This window comes from Hemitrygon akajei, chromosome 2, assembly GCF_048418815.1.
Source record: "Hemitrygon akajei chromosome 2, sHemAka1.3, whole genome shotgun sequence".
Taxonomy (NCBI): Eukaryota; Metazoa; Chordata; class Chondrichthyes; order Myliobatiformes; family Dasyatidae; genus Hemitrygon; species Hemitrygon akajei.
In genome coordinates, this window is record NC_133125.1 from 206,727,936 (window position 1) to 206,755,747 (window position 27,812).

General features: G+C 45.2%; 1 protein-coding gene across 2 annotated transcripts; it reads left to right on the top strand.

Annotated features, from left to right (window-relative positions):
• Positions 1–27,812, top strand: LOC140720193 (zinc-binding protein A33-like). Of its 2 annotated transcripts, none has more exons than XM_073035082.1 (6): positions 1–620; positions 699–794; positions 7,384–7,617; positions 8,678–8,700; positions 8,797–8,915; positions 27,190–27,812. In XM_073035082.1, exons 1-6 carry the CDS (start codon positions 207–209, stop codon positions 27,720–27,722), a joined length of 1,419 nt encoding a protein of 472 aa, XP_072891183.1. In that variant the 5' UTR covers positions 1–206; the 3' UTR covers positions 27,723–27,812. The 2 variants fall into 2 exon arrangements, with proteins under 2 accessions (XP_072891183.1, XP_072891191.1); XM_073035090.1 differs by lacking the exon at positions 27,190–27,812 and adding an exon at positions 14,574–14,652.

Sequence of the window (27,812 nt, forward strand, 5' to 3'; positions counted from 1 at the left end):
CGGGTTCATTTATATTCAGACCTCTTTAATGTGTTTCTGATCCCACCCTGACGTGGAAATTGCCGCGATTCCTGCCCAGAGAACACTTGGAGCAACGTTGTTCATTCCCGAGACTGCAGCGCGCCTAGTGGACATTCCCGGTACTGCAGGGTTCAGCAGCTCCCGAACGTGAAAGGACCTTGAACTGGGAAGTACCGGGAGTTAACATGGCTTCGAAAGGACAGGTCGAGAGTTTAACCGAGGAGGTTATTTGTCCCATCTGCCTGGATTTCTTCACCGATCCGGTGTCACTGGAGTGTGGTCACTACTTCTGCCGCTCCTGTATCACACGGTGTTGGGAAAGGGAGGAGAGAAACTCCTGCCCGGAATGTAGAGAGGAGTTTGCAGACCGCACCCTCAGGGCCAGTTGGGTGTTAGCAAGACTGGCTGAAAAAGCTCGAAAACTGCACCACCTGAAGCCGAAAGGGAAGGAAAGTAAACGTTTCTGCGAGGAACATGAGGAAGAACTGAAGCTGTTTTGTGAGACGGACAGGAAACTGATCTGTCTGATCTGTAGAGATGCACTGGAACACAAGTCTCACAACTTTATGCCGATTAAAGAAGCCGTTAACATTTACCAGGTAAAAATAACCCGCTTTCGATCGTCTGTTTATGTTGTGTCTTTTTTTTGTCTAATCCATTCCTCCTTTAATTCCCAGGATCGGGTTAAATCTTCCTTGGACTCTCTCATAAAAAGACAAGCAGACTTCCAGGAAATTAAGCAGGAACAGAAAGAGAAGATTTCTGGAGTTCGGGTGAGGCTCGTGAGCAGAATTTCCAATATCCTTGTGCAGTCTTGATCCCTTTAATGAAGAATAGCAGAGTATCGCAGCTCCAGTAACCTGGGATGATCTTCTTCTCTTCGGCGGTTGTCACCCAGCTTAATGGTGCATTACCGCCACCTTCTGCTCTGGAGTGCGGATCAGACGATAGACTTAACAGTTGAAATGCCTTCTCTCTCTCTTTCTCTTTCTCTCTCTCTCTCTCTCTCTCTCTCTCTCTCTCTCTCTCTCTCTCTCTCTCTCTCTCTATCTCTCTCTCTCTCTCTCTCTCTCTCTCTCTCTCTCTCTCTCTCTCTCTCTCTCTCTCTCTCTCTCTCTCTCTCTCTCTCTCTCTCTCTCTCTCTCTCTCATACACACACACACACACACACACACACACACACTCTAAACTACACTTTATCCTTCCTTATTTGGCCATCCTAGTACCCTATTCCTGCTTATCCATCATAATCCTATAAAAAAAAAACCCTGTATCCCTTAAGAAAGCTAAAAGTACCCAGACCTGTACCCTCTCACCCATGCCCAGTAACCCTTTTAATGTGAATTCCTGCACCCCCAATTCCCTTAGATTAATTGTCATCATCTCTCTCTGTATCCTAAACTTCCTGCAACTCAGAATTACATGTTCTACTGGCTCCTCTTCCTGACATTCCTCACACAAACCTGTCTGGTGTTTCCCTATCATTTACAATGTTTTGTTTAGTGCACAGTGCCCCAACCTTAACCTAGTCCACAGTTTCCTCTCTTCTGTATCCACTGCCTACCCTAGTACTTGTAACACTCTTTTGTATTTGATATAAATGCCTCCCTTTCCCCCTCTGTCTCATCTTCCTTGCCACATTTGGATGATTTTTCCCCCAGATTACACACTTAGCCTCTGCTTTGCTGATACTAATGTGCATTTCTATATTTTCTTTCTTTAATGCTCTCTTTGCCAACTCATCCACCTTCTCATTCCCCTTCACCCCTACATGAGCTGGAACCCGTAGAAATTTAACCTGACCTCCCTGATTTGTAACTCTTGTGACTGACTGAAGGACTTCATAAAGTACATCTTGCCGGCTGTTTGAGTGAGAAGACTTTAAACTTGCTAGAACTGAGGATGAATCTGAGCATATCAGTTTGGGCTTTGGCTTTGGCTCAATCAGGGTTCGACGAGAACAGGCAAAGGGGAGGTTGAACAGGGCACGACTGCGCAAGCGCGTGAAAGTCGGTCTCTGAGATCAGCGGGGGAATTTAAAAAGCGAGCAGAGGCTGAGTACGAGCTTCACTCCAGGTGAGGTAAGGCCGAGTAAGCTCCTTTAATTAATCTAATTAGCTTAGGAGTAGGTAATGGAGGCAGCAGTTAGGGCAGTTGAGTGCTCCGTTTGCAGTATGTGGGAAGTCAGGGCGAGCTCAGTTGTCCCTGATGACTACACCTGCAAAAGGTGCATCCAGCTGCAGCTCCTGACAAACCGTGTTAGGGAACTGGAGCTGGAGCTGGATGAACTTCCGATCATTTGGCAGGAAAAAAAAACAGGAGTTACAGGGAGATAGTCAACCCTAAGAGTCAGGAGACAGGTAGCTGAGTGACTGTCAGGAGAGGGAAGGGGAATAGACAGAATGAACAGAGCACCCCTGTGGCCGTTCCCATCAACAATAAGTATACTGTTTTGGATTCTGTTGGTGGGGATGATCTACCAGGGACAAGTTGCAGTGGTTGCGTCTCTGGCACCGAGACTGGACCCTCAGCTCAGAAGGGAGGGAGGGAAAAGAGGAGAGCAGTAGTGATAGGGGATTCAATAGTTAGGGGGACAGTTAGGAGGTTCTGTGGAAGAGATCGAGAATCCCGGATGGTCTGTTGCCTCCCTGGTGCCAGGGTGTGCGACATCTTTGATCGACTTCTCAATATTCTCAAGAGGGAGGTTGAACAGCCGGATGACGTGGTCCATGGAGGGACCAATGACGTGGGTAGGAAGAGTGAGGAGGTCCTGAAAGGTGAGTTTAGGGAGTTCAGCACCAAGTTAAAGGACAGGAACTCCAGGAGAGCAATCTCAGGATTGCTACCAGTGCCACGTGCAGGTGGGTTTGGAAATAGTAAGATAGTGCAGATCAACATGTGGCTGAAGACATGGTGCAGGAGGGAGGGCTTCAGATTTATAGATAATTGGGCAGTTTTCCAGGGAAGGTGGGACAGTTTACATCTGAACTGGAGGGGAAACAAATATTCTTGCAGGTAGGTTTGCTAGAGAGGCTCCAGTGGATTTAAACTAGATACAAGAGGGGGGGGGAGGGGAACCAGAGTGCAGGAACAGATGTATGGGAGAAGGAAGAAAAAGAAGATAGTAAAGTTGTTTGCACTGTCAGAGATAACTAGAGAGGAAGAGGTGGAGAATTTCTTAAATGCATTTATTTTAATGCTAGGAGCATTGTAAGAAAGGAGGATGAGCTTAGAGCATGGATTGATACCTGGAAATATGATGTTGTAGCTATTAGTGAAACATGGTCGCAGGAGGGGTGTGATTGGAAACTAAATATTCCCAGATTTCATTGCTTCAGGTGTGATAGAATCGGAGGGACAACAGGGGGAGGTGATACATTGCTTGTCAGTGAAAATATTACAGCTGTGCTCTGGCAGGATAGATTAGAGGGCTCGTCTAGGGAGACCATTTGGGTGAAATTGAGGAATGGGAAAGGTGTAGTAACACTTATAGGGGTGTTCTATAGACCACCTAATGGGGAGCAAGAATTGGAGGAGCAAATTTGTAAGGAGATAGCAGATATTTGTAGTAAGCACTGGGTTGTGATTGTGGGAGATTTTAATATTCCACACATAGACTGAGATGCCCATACTGTAAAAGGGCTGGATGGTTTGGAGTTTGTAAAATGTGTGCAGGATAGTTTTTTGCAGCAATACATAGAGGTACCGAATAGAGAAGGGGCAGTGTTGGATCTCCTGTTAGGGAATGAGATAGGTGAGGTGACGGAGGTATGTGTTGGGGAGCACTTCGGGTCCAGTGATCACAATGCCATTAGTTTCAATATAATTATGGAGAAGGATAGGACTGGACCCAGGGTTGAGATTTTTAATTGGAGAAAGGCTAACTTTGAGGAGATGCGAAAGGATTTAGAAGGAGTGGATTGGGACAATTTGTTTTATGGGAAGGATGTAATAGAGAAATGGAGGTCATTTAAAGGTGAAATTTTGAGGGTACAGAATCTGTTTGGTTGAAAGGAAAGGTTAGAAGTTTGAGAGAGCCATGGTTTTCAAGGGATATTGGAAACTTGGTTCGGAAAAAGAGAGAGATCTACAATAAATATAGGCAGCATGGAGTAAATGAGGTGCTCGAGGAATATAAAGAATGTAAAAAAAATCTTAAGAAATTAGAAAAGCTAAAAGATATGAGGTTGCTTTGGCAAGTAAGGTGAAAGTAAATCTAAAGGGTTTCTACAGCTATATTAATAGCAAAAGGATAGTGAGGGATAAAATTGGTCCCTTAGAGAATCTGAGTGGACAGCTATGTGTGGAGCCAAAAGAGATGGGGGAGATTTTGAATAATTTCTTTTCTTCGGTATTCACAAAGGAGAAGGATATTGAATTGCATAAGGTAAAGGAAATAAGCAGGGAAGCTATGGAAACTATGACAATTAAAGTGCTGACGCTTTTAAGGAATATAAAAGTGGATAAATCTCCGGGTCCTGACAGGATATTCCTTAGGACCTTGAGGGAAGTTAGTGTAGAAATAGCAGGGGCTCTGACAGAAATATTTTGTCGTTAGAAACGGGGATGGTGCTGGAGGATTGGCGTATTGCTCATGTGGTTCCATTGTTTAAAAAGGGTTCTAAGAGTAAATCTAGCAATTATAGGCCTGTAAGTTTGACGTCAGTGGTGGGAAGTATTCTTGGAGATGCTATATATAATTATCTGGATAGACAGGGTCAGATTAGGAACAGTCAACATGAATTTGTGCGTGGAAGGTCATGTTTGACAAATCTTATTAAATTTTTTGAAGAGGTTACTTGGAAAATTGACGAGGGTAAAGCAGACATTGCCTATATGGACTTCAGTAAGGCCTTTGACAAGGTTCCGCACGGAAGGTTAGTTAGGAAGATTCAATCTTTAGGTGTTAATATTGAAGTAGTAAAATGGATTTAACAGTGGCTGAATGGGAGATGCCAGAGAGTAGTGGTGGATAACTGTTTGTCAGGTTGGAGGCCGGTGACTAGTGGTATGCCTCAGGGATCTGTACTAGGTCCAATGTTGTTTGTCATATACATTAATGATCTGGATGATAGGGTGGTAAATTGGATTAGTAAGTGTGCAGATGATATGGTGTTGTGGATAATGAAGTAGATTTTCAAAGGTTGCAGAGAGATTTAGGCCAGTTAAAAGAGTGGGCTGAACGATGGCAGATGGAGTTTAATGCTGATAAGTGTGAGGTGCTACATTTTGGTAGGAATAATCAAAATAGGACATACATGGTAAATGGTAGGGCATTGAGGAATGCAGTAGAACAGAGTGATCTAGGAATAATGGTGCATAGTTCCCTGAAGGTGGAATCTCATGTGGATAGGGTGGTGAAGAAAGTTTTTGGTATGCTGGCCTTTATAAATCAGAGCATTGAGTATAGGAGTTGGGATGTAATGTTAAAATTGTACAAGGGATTGGTGAGGCCAAATTTGGAGTATTGTGTACAGTTCTGGTCACCGAATTATAGGAAAGATATCAACTAAATAGAGAGAATACAGAGGAGATTTACTAGAATGTTACCTGGGTTTCAACACCTATGTTGCAGAGAAAGGTTGACCAAGTTAGGACTTTATTCTTTGGAATGTAGAAGGTTGAGGGGGGACTTGATAGAGGTATTTAAAAATTATGAGGGGGCTAGATAGAGTTGATGTTGATAGGCTTTTTCCATTGAGAATAGGGGAGATTCATACAAGAGGACGTGAGTTGAGAGTTAGGGGGCAACCCCAATCATAACTCCACTCCACCACGTCATCAATTGTTCCTTGTAGCTTCCTGATTATATGCTCCATGTTCCTAACTCTTTTCCACAAGGCCCCATCGTCCGCAAACAGTGACCTACCTATATCCACTGGTACCTCTATGAAGACATAATGATGAAAAGTATCAGACTAATCACACTACCCTGAGGTGTACCTATGTTATGCTAAAAAAGATCTAGGCTAAGGAGCGCTCTTGAAGTTGCTGCATCTTTACAACAGATTGTGGGAGGAGGTAAGATTACCAAGTGCGTGGAAAGAAGCAGTAGTAATTCCAATAAGGAAACCTGGCAAAGATCCGTCAAAACACACTAGCTACAGGCCAACAGCATTAACGTCAAATATATGCAAGATAATGGAAAATATGATAACAGAAAAGTTATCATATGATCTTGAGAAGAGAGGAATGCTGGCAAGTTATCAGAGTGGTTTTAGGAAAGGAAGGAATTCCATAGACTCAGTGATAAGGTTAGAGACTGAAATAAGAAAGGCTCGGGCAAATAAGAGTCAGTAGTTGCAGTGTTTTTTGACATAGAAAAAGCCCATGACATGATGCACAAACTGCACGAGATGGGGGGTTGGTGGAAGAGTTTTTAATTGGATAAAAGATTTTTTGTTCAGTAGGAAAATTCAAGTTCAGATTGGGTCAGAATGATCAAATCAGTAACCTGGGATCGATCCTGACCTCCAGTGCTGTCTGCGTGGAGTTTGCACGTTCTCTCAGTAACCGGTACCTTCTTTTAGCCGACAATCCACTGGTGTTTGGAACAGCAATGAAGGTCCTCCATCTCCGGCAGTGTTCATGTCTTCATTCAACATGTCAGTAGCTACTTCTCGGTTTTCACTACTGTCAGTCATGCAGGTCCTGAGTGGAGACTCAGGAATAACATGGCACTCAGATGTAGAAAGACTCTTCATTGTTTCCTTAACAATTTTGTTTTACCAGTCAGTATTGTTAGCCCTGAGCTGAACCCATGAACCTGGAGGACCAGTGGACCACTCTTACTCTGGCCCCTACCTTTGATCTGTTTGGCATGGGTGACCCTACCAAGAGTCAAAGCATAAAGCCCACATTCCAGCCAACGGAGTTCTTTGGGCCATTGAGGCACACAAGGTCAATTATGGAAAACTCTGAACATCCTCTACATAGCACCATCCAGAGACAGAGAAGCAGTTTCAGCGACAGGTTACTATCGATGCAATGCTCCTCAGACAGGATGAAGAGGTCAATACTCCCCAATGCCATTAGGCTTTACAATTCAACCGCCAGGACTTAAGAACTTTTTAAAAGCTATTATTAATGCTTTTTGAGATAGTGATTTAGATGCATATCACATTTTTTTACTGAGTTAAGTATTGCATGTAATTAGTTTTGCTACAACAAGTGTATGGGACATTGGAAAAAAAAGTTGAATTTCCCCATGGGGATGAATAAAGTATCTATCTATCTATCTATCTAAACCCAACAGCAAGGTTGTGGTCCTCTTGGATGATAATGGGCTGGACAGACCCTTCCATATCATAAGGAAATACATCAGGGCCAAATAATAAACTAGCCTCTCCTTTCCTTCGACAGGAACAGTCACAAAACGTTCAGTCCCACATCACATCCCAGTTTGATGAACTGCGCCGGATTATCACTGAGAAAGAGCAACGTGCACTCCGAGATGTCAGGGAAGAAGAGGAGAGAATTCTAAATCCAATGGAGAAAAATCTTCAGGAGATTCAAGAGAATTTAAATTCCATCTACGAAGAAATCTCAAAGTTACGGGAACAGATGGATCAACAAGACAATATCATATTCCTCATGGTGAGAGATTTCAGTTTGGTCCTGTAAAAGTACATAGGCACAAAATGATGTATTTTAACTCAGTGTGGGATTTACAGATACTGGAGTTGTAAACTGATTGAAACCAGTCAGATGTTTTGACTGTTCAGAGTTGTTGTCTCCAAACTGGCCTCTCACAACATCTGTACATCACAGGACTGTCTGCACCCTTCTGGGGAATGAGTTACTGTAATCATAGCACTGAGCCAGTAATCGCTTCTGTGATTCCCACGTATAATATCCCCTGAGACTCAGAGTAACATCCCATTACACTAACAGACTGTGAGTGTGTCTGGTGCAGTGGGTGTGAGTCTCTCTCTGTTGATCAGTGGGAACTGAGGTTGAATTCCGGAATGTGACCTACACATTGGATTTACCATCTATATCTGGTTTGTATCAGGTTCAGTGTTTTGGAGAATTTTGCACTGTCTTTTGTTTTTCAGAAATATTCTTCATCAGATTATATCCCATTTTCATCAGAGACAGGACTTTCAGTCCATTCTCTCCTATCAGTTTCCCTGGTGCACAAGCCTCCTCCCACCTACTCACCACACCCAGTAACAGTGTCCCCGACTCCATGGTCCCTCATGTGTTTATCCAGCTTCCCCATTACATTCAATCTCTGCTGTTCCACTTCAGCCACTCCTGTGGCAGTGAGTTCCACATTATTTTCACAACATTTCTTGTGGCATTTATTAACGACCAACTGATGTTTTATCTTTGACTTATGCTCTCCACACAAGCAGAAATATTTTTGATCAAATTCATTCAGAATCTTAAATTCTCCATCTGATCCTCCTTGACATCATGTCCAGATAAAAACAGACAACCTGTCCAGTCTCTCCTGTAAGTTCCTTCTCTCAGTTATGGTATAATTCTCATAATCATTCCTTGTACTGTCTCCCATGGTTTTATGTCCCTCTTTCTCTGTTTCTGTCAGGGGGAATTTTCAGCAGTTTTTAATAACTTGTCTCAGATTCCTGCTGTCGGGATGCCGACAGTCAGTCTCAGTCAATTGAGATCTGTGTTTGATTTCTTTCAGGAGGAAGCTCGTCGGAAGAGGAGGTAGGATGTGGTCCTTATGAAAACTTTGTATGGATTTGTAAAATAGTTCAAATATTACTGATGCTTACTTTATAACCAACTGTGTAATATTTACAGGATTAGTGAGGATACCCAGACATTGTCAGTGACAGATGGTGCCCTATTGGTTGAAAAATTCGATCACCCCTATTTGCTCAACATAGCATCGGAAGAAGTGATTAGCGGCATTAAACAAGGTAAGACATAAGATTCATTTGTCCTTGTTTATGAGACACAACAAATTTATAATCAGATGCAAAATATGGCTGTAATTATAGGCTGAAGGGAAACTATAGACAATAAGACTCAGGAGTAGAATTAGTCTCTTTGGCCCATTGAGTTTCTCTGCCATTTAATCATGGCTGTTCCTTTCTTCCCCTCCTTAGCCCCTCTCCCCGGCCTGCTCCCTGTAACCTTTGATGCCATGTCCAATCAGAAATCTATCAAGCTCTGCCTGAAGTACACCCAATGACCTGGCCTCTACTGCTGCCTGTGGTGATAAATTCCCTAAATTCACCAACATCTGGCTAAAGAAGTTTCTCTGCATCTCTGTTTAAATGGATTTTCCTCTATCCTGAGGCTGTGCCCTCTTGTCCTAGATTCCCCACCATGAGGAACATCCTTTCTACATCTACTCTGTCTAGGCATTTCAGCATTCGAAAGGTTTCAATGACATTCCCCCTCATCCTTCTGAATTCCAGAGAGTACAGACACAGAAATGTCAAATATTCCTTGTATGACAAACATTTCATTCCCAGAATCGTCATTGTGAACCTCCTTTGAACCCTCTCCAATCCCAGCACATCTTTTCTTAGATGAGGAGCCCAAAGCTGTTCACAACACTCAAGGTGAAGCCTCACCAGTGCCTTATAAAGTGTCAGCATCACATCCCTGCTCTTGTCTTCTAGACCTCTTAAATCAAATGCTAACATTACATTTGCCCTCCTCACCACTGACTCAGTCTGCAACTTAACCTTTAGGGTGTTCTGCACAAAGACTCCCAAGTCTCATTGCATCTCAGATTTTTGAATTTTCTCCCCTCTTAGAATACAGTCTGCAGATCTATTTCTACTACCAAAGTGCATGATCATGCATTTTCCAACATGGTGTTTCATTTGCTGCTTTCTTGCCCATTCTCCTAATCTGTCTAAGTCTTTCTGAAGCCTATCTGTTTTCTCAACACTACTTGCCCCTCCACCAATCTTTGCATCAGCTGCAAACTTAGCAACAAAGCCATCCATTGCATCATCTAAGTCATTTATATACAGCATAAATTGAAGTGGTCCCAACACCAACCCCTGCATACACCACCAATTACTGACAACTAACCAGGATGTGATAATTTTATTCTCACTCACTGCCTCCTACCAATCAGCCAAGGCTCTAAACATGCCAGTAACTTTCCTGTAATACCATGGGCTCTTAACTTGGTAAGTAGCCTCATGTGGCAACTTGTCAAAGGCCTTCTGAAAATCCATATATACAACATCCCCTTTATCTTACGCCGAATCTTCACAAAGAATTCCAACAGGTTCATCGGTCAAGATTTTTGCTTAAGGAAACCATGCTGAATTTGTCATAGCTTGTCCTGTGTCACCAAGTACTCCATCACCTCATCTTTAACAATTGACTCAACATCTTCCCAACCACTGAAGTTAGGCTAACTGGTCATAATTCCCTCTCTGCTGCCTCCCTCCTTTCTTAAAGAGTGGAGTGACATTTTCAATATTCCAGTCGTCTGGCACCATGCAAGAGTCAAATGATTTTTGAAAGATCATTACTAATGGCTGCACAATCTGTACCACTATCTCTTTCAGACCCCGAGTGTAGTTCATCTGGTCTGAGTGATTTATGTAACCTTAGGTCTTTCAGTTATTTGAGCACCTTCTCCCTTGGAAAATTAACTGCACTCACTTAGTTCATCTGCCACCTCCTTGTCCCTTGTTATTATTTCTCCGGCATCATTTTCTAGCTATCCTACATCCATTCTCATCTCTCTTTTATTTTCACATATTTGAAAAAGCTTTTACTATCCACTTTGATATCGTCTGCTGGATTGCTTTCATATTTCATCTTTTCCCTGCTAATGATTCTTTCAGTTGCTCTCTGTAGAGTTTTAAAAACTTCTCAATCATCTCTTCCCACTATTTTTTGCTTTGTTGTATGCCCTCTCTTTTGGTTTTACATTAGTTTTGACTTCCCTTGTGCTATTTTACCATTTGAGTATTCCTTTGTTTTTGGAGTACATCCATCCTGCACCTTCTCATTTTTCCCCGAAACTCACTCCATTGCTGCTCTGCTGTCATCCCCGCCAGCATCTCCTTCCAAATTATTTTGGCAACTCCTTTCTCGTACCACTGTAATTTCCTTTACTCCACTGTAATACTTCTGTCAGACTTTACTTTCTCCCTATTGAATTTCAAGTTGAACTCAATCATTTTGTGATCTCTGCGTCCTCGGGTTTCTTTTACCTTAAGCACCCTAATTGCCTCTGGTTCATTACATAACACCAAATCCAGTATAGCTGATCTCCTAGTAAGCTCAACGACAAACTGCTCTAAAAAGCCATCGCTTAGGCATTCAACACTCACTCTCTTGAGATCCATTTCCGACCTGATTTTCCCAATGGATCTGTATGTTAAAATCTCCCATGACTATCATAACATTACCCTTTTGACACGCCTTTTCCATATTAGACCAAATGATATAGGAGCAGAAGTAGGCCATTTGGGCCTTCGAGTCTGTTCCGCTATTCAATCATGGGCTGATCCAATTCTTCCAGTCATCCCCACTCCCCTGCTTTCACCCCATACCCTTTGATGCCCTGGGTAATCAAGAACCTATCTATCTTTGTCCTAAATACACCCAAAACCTGAAACGGCAAGAGAGGGTCGATGTGGAGAGGATGTTCTCTATGGTGAGAGTATTCAGAACTATAGAGCATAGCTTCAAAATTGAGGGGCGACACGATAGAAGAGAGGTAAGTAGGAATTCTTTTGGGCTGAGAGTGGCAAATCTGTGGAATGCTCTGCCACAGACTGTGGTGGAGGCCAAGTCCATGTGTATATTTAAGGTGGAAGTTGATAGTTTCCTGATCGGTCAGGGCATCGAAGGGTCTGGCGAGAAGGCACGTGTTTGTCATGGAGTGAGATCCAGGATCAGCCATGATGGAACGGTGGAGCAGACACGCTGGGCTGAACAGCATAACTCTGCTCCTATGCTTTATGGTCACAGAACCAGACTCAGTGCCAGAGTCCCACCACCATGGCTCTCCTCTGTTCGGTCAACACCCCCAACAGTATCCAAAATGATATAACTGTTGTTGAGGGGGATGGCCACAGGGGCACTCTACAATGGTTCCTTAACCATTTTCCATAAGATGTAGGAGCAGAAGTAGGCCATTCGGCCCATCGAGTCTTCTCTGCTATTCAATCATGGGCTGATCCAATTCTTCCAGTCATCCCCACTCCCCTGCCTTCACCCCATACCCTTTGATGTCCTGGCTGATAAAGAACCTATCTATCTCTGCCTTAAACACACCCAATGACTTGGCTTCCACTTCCACTCGTGACAACAAATTCCACAGATTTACCACCATCCCATGAAAGTAATCTCTCTGCATCTCTGTTGTAAAAGGACGTCCTTTAATCTTGAAGTTGTGCCCTCTTGTCCTAGAATCCCCTACCATGGGAAATAACTTTGCCATATCTAATCTGTTCAGAATTTTAACATTTGAAATATTTCTATGAGATCTTCCCTCTCCTGAACTCCAGGGAATACAGCTGAAGAACTGCCAGATGTTCCTCATACGGTAACCCTTTCATTTCTGGAATCATACTCATGAATCTTCTCTTAACCCTTTCTAAAATAAGGAGCCCAAAATTGCTCACTATATTCCAAGAGTGGTCTCATGAGTGCTCAACATCACATCCCTGTTCTTATATTCTATACCTCCAGAAATGCATGCTAATATTGCATTTGCCTTCTTCACAACCGACTCAACCTAGTGGTTAACCTTTAGGGTATTCTGCACAAGGACTCCCAAGTCCCTTTGCATCTCTGCATTTTGAATTCTCTCCTATGCTCTTGGAGTCTGTGGTCCACATCTCAGCTACTATTGGGAGGCCTGTATATACCGTTGCATTTTCTGCTTCTGCTTGGTACTGCGCAAGCACTGCCGGACGGCTGTTATAACGCGCAGTCGGTGTGAACGGCATGGGAGTTAAGTTGTAAAGTGACCTTTTTTGACTAGATCCCCTAAATTGATTTGATTGAGTCTATCTTTAAAAATATTAATGCCAGAAATATTGAGCAGGTCTGGCAGCAGAAGATTCCACTCTCTTGTTGATCTTGGGTAGAGGGAGTACTGGTAGCAAATCTTGTTGAATGAAAGGGTTTCCAGTATGTCAGGTCCAGTTTGGTGTCGAGTTGAACTGACCCTGTGACGAATTTGGATGTTTGATGGAGTGATGTTGTGAACTTCTTTGAAAATGAAAATTAACCGTAGTTTAATATGTCGGTTTTCAAGTGGTTCCCATTGAAGGTTAGACAGCATGTTGGTGACACTGGATTTCCTGCTGTAATCGTTTAACACAAAGTGAGCAGTGCGGCGTTGGATTTTTTCGATGGACTTCTTATTGTTAGCTTGATGGGGATCCCATTTGGCCGTGCAATACTCAAGCTTTGGACGGACGAGTGTGTTGTATGCCGTGTCCTCGATGGATTCACTACATGGGTGGAGGTTTCATCATAGGATACCCAGCATTTTGTTTGCTTTGGCTGTAATCTGATTGATGTGGCATGTCCAGTTAAGATCCTTGCTAATTTCAACACCAAGATATGGGTGGTGGGTGACTGTTTCAAGAATCTCTCCACTGATGTATGTCATGTTGATTGGTTTAACTTTGTGACTGACATGCATAGTTGAAGGACATTTGCCATGGAGACTCCCATTGACATAATGAATCAACATCGTTTTGCAGCAGCTGAGCATCTTGGTCATTTTTTAATCTCACGGTAGATTATGCAGTCATCTGCAAAGAGTCTGATTTTGGACTTGACTATATTTGACAAGTCGTTGATGTAAATGAGAAAAAGTAAGGGTGCCAAAACGGTCCCCTGGGGCACTCCAGGTGTTACTGGAGATTCAGGGGACTCTGCCCCCTCGAGAAGCACACTTTGCTGTCTGTTGGTAAGGAACATGTTTAACCAATGTAGAAGGCTGTTGTTAATGCCCACGTGTTCAAGCTTACTTAGCAATCTCTGGTGGGGAACCGTGTCTGATGCCTTACTGAAGTCGAGTATGATCAAGTCTTCTTGGCTTCTATTGTCAAGGATCTTTGCTAAGTCATTGATCAACCCGACAAGTTGTGTGTCACAAGATCTGCCCTGTCGGAACCCATGTTGGTGGTGAGGAAGAATATTGTGTCTGTCTAGATGGTCCATAATGTGACGGTGAATAATTTGTTCAAGAATTTTACAAGGGATGGAAGTGAGTGAAACTGGTCTGTAATTTCCCAGATTTATGCGCTCACCCTTCTTATAAATTGGAACGATATTCGCTTTCAACAAATCGTCTGGTAATGTCTCAGTATCAATAGACTTCTGGAATATCTTTTGCAAAACGGGAGCTAGACTGGAAGCACAACTCTTCAGAATCATGGCTGGTATTTGATCAGGTCCTGGTGCTTTCTTGGGCTGTAATTCACCGAGAGGCTTCTTAACGCCTGTTACAGTTATAATGAGATCTGCCAAGTCTGGGGTATTGCGGGGGAGTAAAGTGGGGTGTTCATTCAAAATTTCCTTTGTAAACACAGAGCAAAACTACTGGTTAAGTGTTTGTGCTTTGTCTGCAGCAAGAGATACAATGCGGCCCCCGGTGAGAGAGAAGAAATTCCACAAACTTCTTGCCTTATAGATTTAATAAAACTCCAGAACGGTTGGTGTTGTCACACTTTAAGCTCTCACCTATTACCTCATTAACATACTGATGGTTTTCTTAACTCAACCCACAAGGATTCAACATCTGACATTTCTAATGTCACATCCTTCTACTGATTTGATGTCATTCTTTACCAGTAGAGCCACACCACCACCTCTGTCTACCTTCCTATCACTCCGATATAACATGTAACCTTGGACATTCAGATCCCAACTACAACCATCCTTCAGCCACAATTCAGTGATGGCCACAACTTCATACTTGACAATCTATAATAGTGCAACAAGATCATCCACCTTATTTCTTATCCTCCATGCATTGAGAGATAACACTGAGTACTGCATTTCTACCCTTTTTGATCTGCATCCCTAATTCACTGATACTCACCCTGCTGGCTGCAATTTTGTCCTGTCATCTGCCTGCCCTTCCTGACAGTCTGACTACAGGCTATCTTTGCTTTTTTTACCATCCTGAGCCCCATCACTCCAGTTCCCAACCCCCTGCCTAATTAGTTTAAACCTTCTCCAACAGCTCTAACAAACCTGCCTGCGAGAATATTGGTCCCCCTCTGGTCCAGGTGTAACTTGTCACTTTTGAACAGGTCATACCTCCCCAGAAGAGATCCCAATGATCCAAGAACCTGAAGCCCCCCTTGCACCAGCTTCTCAGCCATGCATTAATTTGCCAAATCATCCTGTTTCTACCCTCACTGGTCCGTGGCACAGGCAACAATCCAGAAACTACTTCCCGGGAGGTCCTGCTTCTCAGCTTTCTTCCTAGCTCTCTAAATTCTCTTTTCAGGACCTCTTTTCACTGCGCTAACTGCCTATTCACATTTCCATTTCTCCTGACAGACTCCCAGATACTGACCTCCTGCTACTTCGTGGTGACTACTTTCCTGTAACTCTGATTGATTATCTCTTCACTCCCCTCTACAATCCGGTCATCCAGCTGCTGCTCCAGATCCCTAATATAATCTTCAAGCAGCTGCAGCTCGATACACTTCACACAGACGGTGTTCACTGGGAGACTCTGGGTCTCCCAGGACTCCAACATGAAGAACACACAACAGCCATTTACCACACTAGGTACAGTAAGAGGAAAAATGGGAAGTTTAACAGAAGCTTACCCAGAGCCAACGCCTCTTTGGAGCTGAAGCCTCCTTCGAGCTGAAGCTTGACACTCCTACTCTCACCACTGACCGAATCCCAACAATGGCCGCTCCGTTTGTCCCTTCTGTACTTTTAAACAAGTGTCGCCAACCTGCGAGGAACCTCGTTGCTGTGGCCTGCTCGTGCCTCTGATTGTTGTCGGAATTGAAGTTAATTCCAGCACCAACCCCACCTGTTGGGAGGTATCACTGTCACATGGTCAGCTGGAGATGTCAGACCCCTGAACAGACCAACACTGGGGCAAAATATAACCAATTCACGGGACTGTTAGATGAACCACTGCATCCTGATCCCATTCATGCTGGGAAAATATGTCAATGCATGCGCTTGAATCCTGCCACAGTAGCTCTGGAATTAACGTTTCATTAATGTCATTAAAGTGGATAAAATCTGGTATCACTGTGGTGACAGGGATTGTCAGAAAAATACACCAGTCCTTCGAGCCACTCACCCTGTCTGACCTGTCCGTGACCGCAGTCTGATTGACTCAGCTCTGCCCCCTGCTGGACTCGCGAGTCTCACTGTTGTTATCAAACCACCACATTGAAGCATCGTCAGACTGAACCCGGACACACCAATCAGCATTGATCTTGGTGAACGACGGGAGAAGCCCACACAGCATAACTGGTCTGGCAAATCTCCCTCACGCACATGCACAAGGACGATTGATAGAGTGTAGACAGAGCCTCAACATTGCACATTGTTAGTTACACACACACACACACACACACACACACACACACACACACACACACACACACACACACACACACACACACACACACACACACACACACACACACACACACACACACACACACACCACAACAACAACAGTGAACAGAGATAAAGACAGTCAGAGACACAGACACAAATTTACATTTAAGAATTAAATCTGCCACCTTTATCCAATCTGCCTGTTTCTGTGGCACTGAACTGACGTCACACCAACAGTTCACAGACAGACTCCAGGGTGAGATTCCTCAGGAGGATGATCTGGGAAGGGGTTTGGTAGATGTTGAACCCATGGCCCATCTCATCCCTCTGGGCTAAGATGTCTTCTTGAGTAAATCCCATCACCGTGTGTTTGTCCAATATCCCTCTAAACATTTTCTATCCGTGTACTTGTCTAAATTTATTTTAAAACATTTTAATTATACCATAGACCATAAGAGTAAGATATAGGAGCAGGATTAGGCCATTTGGCCCATTGAGTCTGCTCCACCACTTCATCGTAGCTGATCCAATTTTCCTCTTAGCTCGAATCTCCTGCCAGCTCCCCATATCCCTTCATGCCCTGACCAATCAAGAATCTATCAACCTGCCTTAAATGTACATAAAGACTTGGCCTCTACAGCAGTTTGTGGCAAAGAATTCCACAGATTCACCACTCTCTGGCCAAAGAAATTGCTCCACATCTCCTTCCGAAAAGGATGCTTTCCCCATTTTGAGACTGTCCCCTCTGGTCTTAGACTCTCCCACCACAGGAAACATCCTCTCCATATCCACTCTATCAAAGCCTTTCACCATTCAATAGGTTTCAATGAGATCACCCCTCATTCTTCTGAATTCCAGTGAATACGGACCCAGAACCATCAAACGCTCTTCATACGACAAGCCATTCAACCCTGGAATCATTTTCACGAACTTCTTTTGAACTCTGTCCAGTTTCAGCTCATCCTTTCTAAGATAAAGGGTCCAAACCTGCTCACAATACTCCAAATGAGGCCTGACCAATGCTTTATAAAGCTTCAACATTACAACCTTGCTTTTATGTTCTAGTCTTCTTGAAATGAATCCTAAAGTCACATTTACCTTCCCCACCACAGACTCAATCTGCAAATTAACATTTAGGGAATCCTGCACAAGGACTCCCAAGTCCCTTTGCACCTCAGTTTTTCTATATTTTCTCTCCATTTGGAAAATAGTCAGGCCTTACATTTCTTCTACCAAAGTGCATGACCATACACTTCCCGACACTGTATTCCTCTGCCATTTCTTTGTCCATTCTCCAAAACTGTCTAAATCCTTCTGTAGCTTCGCTACTTCCTCAAAAGTACCTGCCCTTCCACCTATCTTCATATCGTCTGCACACTTTTTAACAAAGCCATTAATTCCATCATCCATATCATTGATAGATAATGTAAAAAGAATTGGTCCCAACACAGACCCCTGTGGAACACCAGTAGTCACGGGCAGCCAGCCAGTAAAGGCTCCCTTTGTTCCCACTCTTTGCCTCCTGCCAATCAGCCACAGCTTTGTCTATGCTAGGATCCTTCCAGTAATACCGTGGGCTCGTAGCTTGTCAAGTAGCCTCATGTGTGGCACCTTGTCAAAAGCCTCCTGAAAATCCAAGTACACAACATCAACTGATTCTCCTTTGTTTATCTGGCTTGTTGTTTCTTCAAAGAATTCGAACTGATTTGTCAGGCAAGATTTTCCCTTGAGGAAACCATGGCCTATTTTATCATGTGCCTCCAAGTACCCTGACAACTCCTCCTTAATAATCAACTTCACCATCTTCCCAGTCACTGAGGTCAGACTATCTGGCCTAGAGTTTCCTTTATTCTCTCTCTCTTCTTGAACAGTGGAGTGACATTTTCAACTTTCCAGTCTTCCAGAACCATTGAAGAATCTAGTGATTCTTGAAGGATCGTTACAAATGCCTCCATGATCTCTTCAGCCACCTCTTTCTGAACTCTGGCATGTACACTATCTAGTCCAGGTGACAGCTACCTAAAGATCTTTCCGTTTCCCAAGAACCTGTTCTCTAGTAATGCTAATTTCACGCCCGGCACGTTGCCTGACACTTGGAACTTCCACCATACTGCTAGTGTCTTCCACAGTGAAGACTGATGCAAAATATGTCTTCAGTTCATCCACCCTTTCGTTGTCCCCCATTACTACCTCTCCAGCATTGTTTTCCAGCAGTCCGATATCCACTCCTGCCTCTCTCTAATCCAGAGATTAGGACCACCTGGGTACTAATTTCTGGATTGCTGCCTGTGCCAGGTGCCAGTGAGGGTAGAAACACGATGATCTGGCAGGTAAATGTGTGGCTGAGAAGCTGGTGCAGGGGGCAGGCTTCAGGTTCTTGGATCATTGGGATCCCCCTGGGGGAGGTATGACCTGTTCAGAAGTGATGGGTTGCACCTGAACCCGAGGGGGACCAATATTCTTGCAGGCAGGTTTGTTGGAGCTATTGGGGAGGGTTTAAACTAATTTGGTAGGGGGGTGGGAACTGGAGTGAAGGGACTCAGGATAGGACGGATGGTAAAAATGGTAATGATAGCCTGCAGTCAGACTGTCAGGAAGGACAGGCAGGTGATGGAACTCAGATGCAGCCAACAGGCTGAGTATCAAAACTTTAGGGATGCAGAATCAGAAAGGACAGCAAATACGGTATTCAAGCTGTTGTATCTAAATGCACGTAGTGTAAGAAATAAAGTGGATGATCTTGCTGCACGATTACAGATTGCCAGGTATGATGTTGTGGCCGTCACTGAATTGTGGCTGAAGGATGGTTGTAGTTGGGAGTTGAATGTCCAATGTTACACATTATATCGGAGTGATAGGAAGATAGGCAGAGGGGGTGGTGTGGCTCTACTGGTAAAGAATGGCATCAAATCAGTAGAAGGATGTGACATAGGATCGGAAGATATTGAATCCTTGTGGGTTGAGTTCAGAAACAGCAAGGTTAAAAAGACCTTGATGGCAGTTATACACAGGCCTCCAACAGAGCTGGGCAGTGGACCACAGATTACAACAGGAAATAGAAAAGCTGTGTCAAAAGGGCAATGTTCTGGTAGTCATGGGAGATTTTAACATGCAGGTTGATTGGGAAAATCAGGTTGATAATGGATCTCAAGAGTGAGTCTGTTGAATCCCTAAGAGATGGCATTTAAAGCAGTTTGTCATTGAGCCTACTAGGGGATCAGCTATACTGGATTGGCTGTTACGTAATGAACCAGAGGCGATTAGGGAGCTGAAGGTAAAAAACCCTGAGGAACCAGTGATCACAGTATGATTGAGTTTAACTTGAAATTTGATAGAGAGAAAGTAAAGTAGCAGTCGCCAGCCCGTTGATCACAATCGACTGGTCGATCTTTGAGACTTTCCCAGTAGATCCCGAAAAAAATTCAAAAATAAATACACAAATACCGTTGAAAGATTGTTTTTGGGTTGCGGGGTTTTGTTCCGTTCTTTCTGCCCAGTTACGCGTGTGTGTAGCTCCCCCGCATTACACAGTGTAATTCAACACGTACAAACACACTGGATGAACTCAGCAGGTCGGGCAGCGTCCGTTGAAATGAGCAGTCAACCTGCTGACTGCTGAGTTCATCCAGCTTGTTTGTACGTGTTGATGTGACCACAGTATCTGCAGTGTACTTTGTGTTTACACAGTGTAATTCAGTGGTCCCCAACCACCGGGCCGCGAGGAAACGATATGAGTCAGCTGCACCTTTCCTCACTCCCTGTCTTGCCCACTGTTCAACTTGAACCCATGCGAGGTCATCAGTCGCCTAAACGCAGTGATACCCTTGTGCCAGGAATCACTGGTTCGCCTCACGCGGCCGGCGAGAAGTGCCGTTGGTACTGGCCTGGAGCACGGAGAGGTGGGCGCCGCCTCTAAACCTGTTCACCACACCGAATGTTCGTGGGGAACCCGGTGCTAAAATATTCACAGACGATCTAATTCGAGCTCAGGGTTCCGTAAGTAGCAGAGCAGCTACCTCGCTGTGATCTGTTGATACAAACTTTTGTCGGCCGATAGATCCTACAAGGTGGGTGGGCACCCTGTCACTCTCCCCGCTCTGTCGCTTTCTCCGGACTGGAACCGGCACGGGGACCTCCGGCCCTGACCTTGACCTCTCACCCCACCCACAACCAGCCACATTTGGCCAGGGTGTCTGGCGGAGGGCGGAGGCTGCAGTTTGGGCCTGGAGGCTGTCTAATCTGGAGGGTGTTTAATCCCCCCCCCCCGCCGGCGGCCGGTCGGCAAGAATATTGTCAATATTAAACCGGTCCGCGGTGCAAAAAAGGGTGTGCACCCCTGGAGTTTATACATTATTTCTACTTCCGGGTTGCAGGGTTTTACTTCCGGTCTTTCCTGCCCCAGTGCGCATGTGTTTAACTAATCAATCTGGGGGTCGATGTCTTCTTTGACTGTGGCCGAGGTAGGGGATCTTGGGCTTAAAAAGGTTGGTGACCACTAAAGTAAAGGCTGATGTAGCAGTATTTCAGTGGAGTAAGGCAAATTACAGTGGTATGAGAGAGGAGTTGGCCAAAGTAGATTGGAAAGAGCTGCTGGCAGGGATGTCAGCAGAGCAGCAATGGTGTGTGTTTCTGGGGAAATGAGGAAGCTGCAGGATGTGAGTATGTTTTCATTTCTTCCAAAAACGAAGAACTACACAAATTGTAAAATAGTACAACCATGACTGACAAGGGATGTCAAAACTATTGTAAAAGCAAAAGAAAGGACATACAACAAAGCAAAAATCTGTGGGATGATAGTGGATTGGGAAGTTTTTAAAAACCTAAACAGAGCAACTAAAACAATCATTGGAAAGGAAAAGATGAAATGTGAAAGCAAGCTAGCAAATAATATCAAAGTGGATGGTAAAAGTTTTTTCACGTATGTTAAAAATAAAAGAGAAATGAGAGTGGATATAAGACCGCCAGAAAATGAGGCAGGAAAATTAATAACAGGGGACAAGGAGATGGCGGATGAACTAAATGACTATTTTGCATCAGTCTTCACTGTGGAAGACACTAACAGTATGCCTGATGTAGTGTGTGAAGGAAGAGAAGTGGGTGCAGTTACTGTTACAAGAGGGAAGGTGCTCAAAAAGCTGAAAGACCTAAAGGTACATAAGTCACCTGGACCACAGGAACTGCACCCTAGGGTTCTGAAAGATGTAGCATTAAATATTATGGTGGCATTAGAAATGACCTTTCAAAAATGATTGGAGTCTGGCATGGTGTCAGAGGAGTGGAAAATTCTTTAAGAAAGGAGGAAGGCAGCAGAAAGGAAATTATAGACCAGTTAGCCTGACCTCAGTGGTTGAGAAGAAGTTTGAGTCAGTTGTTAAGGATGAGGTGATGGAGCACATGGTGACACAGGACGTCGTGATACAGGACAAGATGGTATAAAATCAGCATGGTTTCCTTCAGGGAAAATCCTGCCTGACAAACCTGTTGGAATTCTTTGAGCAGATTACAAGTAGGATAGATAAAGGGGATGTAGTGGATGTTGTATATTTGGAGATTCAGAAGGCCTTTGATAAGGTGCCACACATGAGGCTGCTTCCCAAGTTAAGAGCCCGTGGTATTATAGGGAAGTTGCTGACATGGTTAGACATTGGTCCCTCCCAACTAATCAATGCACACCTAAATTATTGGTCACCTTAATTGGATTATTGCGCCCAGCCCCATGCTTTAAAAGGTGAGACTTGCCCTTAGCTTGCCCTCTCTTACAGGCAACCACATTGGAGGTAAGTGCATTGATTTATGCTTGGTAAGGTCTATCGTTTGTCCTGATAAGGGAGCCACAACTATCCAAGGTCAAGGGGGATAGCTGTTGTAGTGCCTTTCCCTTGTTCTTTGTTTGTGTAACCGTACCCTGTCCCCACACCGCTTCCTGTGTATTGTAGTTGCTTGTGTTGACCCGACTTGCCCTTGTAAATAAATTCCTTAGTATTAAAACTGTGTGTGTCCAGGCCTCTACTGTTGAGACTCAAAGAACCAGTTATTTTCCGTCACAACAGCATATAAAACACTTAAGAACCAATGTTTCAGCGCCGGGTTCGATACAGTGACAGACCACTCCCAAGTGTGCTCTTCACCGTGCCGGTTTGATGTGGAGGATCAAAAACCCAAAACCCAATAATTAAACCACTGCGTTGCTTAGTAATCATTGTAGCTTTCATCGGGGCAGAGCCTTTCTCACTTTATCCTTTAAAATTGTTCCGATCGTTGACCGACTGCAGCCTAACGCTTTACAATGACCGATGGCATTTCACCACTTTCTGGGTAAACATGCCCACCTGCAAGGTCATTTCCGAGTAAGAGATCAACATTGTCTATCGGTAGTTCAGATCGCACCCCTATTGTGACTGGTCCAGATACCAAGTCGCATTTCAGAATTATCTTATGCAAAGGCACGGTCTCAGTCCCCTTTCCAATACCTTTGATAATATTCACCACCATATCACCATATAACAATTACAGCACGGAAACAGGCCATCTCGGCCCTTCTAGTCCGTGCTGAACACTTACTCTCAACGCCCCCGACTCTCAAATCTCCATCTCAGCACCGAACTCCAAACCACTCTTTAATATCAGTGACTGAAAAGCTCCAGTATCGCTCCAGATTCTCACTGGAACCGGAGTTGATCCCTCCTTCACAGACACAAACCCATTTGAAATAAATCTCTCAAATCCCTCTTGAACTCGGTCAGACCCCTCCTTCTTCAGCGGTGTTTCAACCGTCTGAACGCAGGCATTTGGGGTTCTCTCTCTCTCTGTCCTGTTTTCCCTTTTCATAGCAAAACAATTGGATGCCGCATGACCAGGCTTCCCACAAAAGTAACACTTGAAACTGGGAAATTTTTCTTTTGACTGCTTCCCTTCCTCCTGACTTTTATCACTAGTCCCCGGTTTACTCTCTGGTTTAGCCGGTGGGTTATCTTTGTTATCCCTGCTACTCCTTTGGTAGCTCTTGCTCGGGAAAAACTTTACCTTGTGGGTTAAAGCAGACTCGTCTGCTAACTTAGCAGACTCTGACAGGGTCTCAGCCTCTCTCTCATTCAGGTACGTCCTTATCTTGTCAGCGACCCGGGTTCATGTCCCGTTACTGCCTGTCAGGAGTTTGTACGTTCTCCCATGACCACGTGGGTTTCTTCCAGGTGCTCTAGTTGCACAGTCCAAACCTGTACTGGTTGGCAGGTTAATTGGTCATTGTAACTTGTCCCATGGTCAGGCTGGGATTAAATCAGGGGTTGCTGGGTGGTGGGGGTCATTGTAACTTGTCCCATGGTCAGGCTCGGATTAAATCAGGGGTTGCTGGGTGGTGGGGGTCATTGTAACTTGTCCCATGGTCAGGCTGGGATTAAATCAGGGGTTGCTGGGTGGTGGGGGTCATTGTAACTTGTCCCATGGTCAGGCTGGGATTAAATCAGCGGTTGCTGGGTGGTGGGGGTCGTTGAAACTTGTCCCATGGTCAGGCTCGGATTAAATCAGGGGTTGCTGGGTGGTGGGGGTCATTGTAACTTGTCCCATGGTCAGGCTCCGATTAAATCAGGGGTTGCTGGGTGGTGGGGGTCATTGTAACTTGTCCCATGGTCAGGCTGGGATTAAATCAGGGGTTGCTGGGTGGTGGGGGTCATTGTAACTTGTCCCATGGTCAGGCTGGGATTAAATCAGCGGTTGCTGGGTGGTGGGGGTCGTTGAAACTTGTCCCATGGTCAGGCTCGGATTAAATCAGGGGTTGCTGGGTGGTGGGGGTCATTGTAACTTGTCCCATGGTCAGGCTCCGATTAAATCAGGGGTTGCTGGGTGGTGGGGGTCATTGTAACTTGTCCCATGGTCAGGCTCGGATTAAATCAGGGGTTGCTGGGTGGTGGGGGTCATTGTAACTTGTCCCATGGTCAGGCTCGGATTAAATCAGGGATTGTTGGGTGGTGATGGATGTCATTGTAACTTGTTCCATGGTCAGGCTCGGATTAAATTGGGTTGCTGGGTGGTGGGGGTCAAAGGGTCGGAAGGGCCTATTACGTACTGTATCTCAATAAATAAATTACAGCTGATGAAAGTGCAGTAGACATCGTCTCCATGGAGTTTAGCGAGGGATTGGACAAGGTAGCAGAGAGTTAGATCACATGGGAGACAGTACGATCTGGAATAGGATACAGAGTTGTCTGGGTGGAGTCCTGTGACTAGTGGTTGTGCTGCAGGGATCGGTGCTGGGTCCACTGTTTTTCATCATTCATATGAATGATTTGGAGAGAATGTAGGTGAAGTGTTTAGTAGGTTTGTGAAGGACTCTAAATTTGGTGGTTTCATGGACAGTGAAGAGGTTATTTATTTATTTAGAGACAGTGTGAAACAGGCCGTCCCAGACCAACGACCCGCTCCACCCAGCACCCCAACTATTTAAAACCAGCCTAATCACGGGGCAATGTACAATGACCATTTAACCTACAAACCGTTATGTCTTTGTACAAGCGTTACAGAGTGATAGAAACTAACAACACAGGCCCTTCAGCCCATCTGGTCTATACTGAAGCATTTAAACTACCTGCTCCCATCGACCTGCACCGAGACCATGGTCCTCCAACTCCGACCATCCATGTACCGTCCAAACTTCACTTAAATGTTTAAATCGAGCTTGCTTGCACCACTTGGGCTGGCAGCTCGTTCCACACTCTCACAACCCTCTGAATGAAGCAGTTTCCCCTCATGTTCCCCTTAAACTTTTCATCTTTCACCTTTAACTCATGACCTCTGGTTGTAATCCCACACACCCTCTGTGGAAAAAGCCTGCTTGCATTTACCCTATCTATACCCCCTCATTATTTTGTATACCTCTATCAAATCTCCCCTCAGTCTTCTATGTTACAGGAATAAAGTCCTAAACTATTAAATCTTTCCTCATGACTCAGGTCCTCCAGTCCCAGCTACATCCCTGGAAATTTTCTCTGTACTCTTGCAAACTTATTTACATCCTTCCTGTAGGTAGGTGACCAAAACTGTACACAATATCCCAAATTAGGCGGCCCCAGGTCTCAGACAACTTCAACGTAACATCCATCTACCTGTAACACCACTTTCGGTGTATTCTGGACCTGTGTTCCCAGATCTGCTGTAGAACAGAGTCCTCAGTGCCCGACCATTCACTGTGAAAGACCGACACTGGGGTCCTACCGAAGAGCAACAGCTCACACTTGTCTGCATTAAATTCCAGCTGACACTTTTCAGCCCATTTTCCCAGCTGCTCCAGATCCCACTGCAAGTAATGATGGTCTTCCTTGCTGTCCACTCCTCCCCAATTTGAGGGATGAATCGGGAGCACCCGGAGGAAATGCACGAGGTCCCGGGGAGAAAGTACAAACTCCTTACAGATGGTGTTGGAATTGAACTCTGAACTCTGGAATGCCCCAAGGTGCAACAGTATTGTGTTATCCACTACATAACCCTCTTGCTCATGGTTTATCCAAGATAACAACGAGATCTTGATTAATTGGGTCTCTGGGCCATTGGATGGAATTTGATTTTAATTCAGAGAGATGAGGGTGTTGCATTTTGGAAGGTAAACCAGGACAGGATTTACACATCAATCGGGGGCCCTGGAGAGTGTTGTGGAACAGAGAGACCAGGAGGTGATTGCCTTCATCAGACAGAATACTGAGTACAGGAACTGGGACGTCACGTTATGAGTGTACAAGACATTGGGAAGGCCACATTTGGAGCAGAGTAACATACAAACTGCTGGAGGAACTCAGCAGGTCAGGCAGCATCTATGGATATGAATAAACAGTTGATGATTTGGGCCAAGGTTTTGTGTGTGTTGCTTTGGATTTCCAGCATCTACAGACTTTCTTGTCTTTATGATTTTGATCACCCTGTACAGTTCTGGTTATCTTTCTACAGGAAGGATGTCATTAAACTGAGAGGGTATAAAACAGATTTACAAGGATGTTACTGGGACTGGAGAGTTTGGGTTATAAGGAGAGGCTGAATATTCTGGGTCTCTCTCATACCCGGTTCCACTGCTATCTCCCGTCTTTCTTTCCAATCGAGGAAAGGTCTCGGCTTGAAACAGCGACTGTACATCTCCCTTATCACACGCTGCTTGACCGGCTGAGATTCTCCAGAATTTTGTGTTTGTTGATCGAGGAAAATCCGCTCTCCATGTCGAGGAAAAACCTCGGGACGATGCCGGTTGTCCATCCGCTGTGTTTGGGTAAAACCCCGGGAAAGGGTCCTGTCGCCCATCCAACTGCGCCTGAGGCCCAGCGGCCTCTCCCCCCGATCCCCGGGGCCGCGCTGCCCGAGTCTCCCACCCCCCCCCCCCCCCCGAGTCTCCCCACGGTCCCGGGGCCGCGCTGCCCGAGTCTCCCCCCCGGTCCCGGGGTCGCGCTGCCCGAGTCTCCCCCCCGGTCCCGGGGCCGCGCTGCCCGAGTCTCCCCCCGATCCCCGGGACCGCGCTGCCCGAGTCTCCCCCCGATCCCCGGGACCGCGCTGCCCGAGTCTCCCCCCGATCCCCGGGACCGCGCTGCCCGAGTCTCCCCCCCCCCCCCCCCACCCCGATCTCCCCCCGATCCCGGGCACTCTCTAATTCTCTGCTTCTCCCCCCAGTCTCTGTCACCCTGGATGTGGAAACGGCGAATCCGTGGCTCGAGGTGTCTGAGGATCGGAAGAGTGTGAGATGGACCGGGACCCGGAGGAATCTCCCTGACACCGGGAAGAGGTTCACATACTCAGCTTGTGTGCTGGGATCGGAGGGATTCACATCGGGGAGACATCACTGGGAGGTGGAGGTGACGGGGAATCGGTGGTGGTATCTGGGAGTCGCCGCAGAGTCTGTGGAGAGGAAGAGAGATGTCACATGGAGTCCGGAGACCGGATTCTGGATCATCGCGCGGGTTGATGACTGGATGTGGGTTCTCACCTCCCCTCGGTCCCGTCTCCCTGCCGGTCCCATCCCCGGGAGGGTGGGAGTTTATCTCAGTTACGAGTCTGGGACAGTTTCATTTTACAACGCGGAGACCAAGTCCCATCTCCACACCTTCACTGGGAATAAATTCACGGAGAAACTTTATCCTTTCTTCGGGTTTGGATATAAAAACGAGTGGCTGAGAATCTGCTCCGGTTCCGCTCCGGGTCTGTAAACGGGTCGGGTCCGGGACCGGCGTCAGGAGTCAGTCAGTGTAAATATAAATGTGCGGAGAGTGAAATAAACACGGTGTGAGAATTATCAA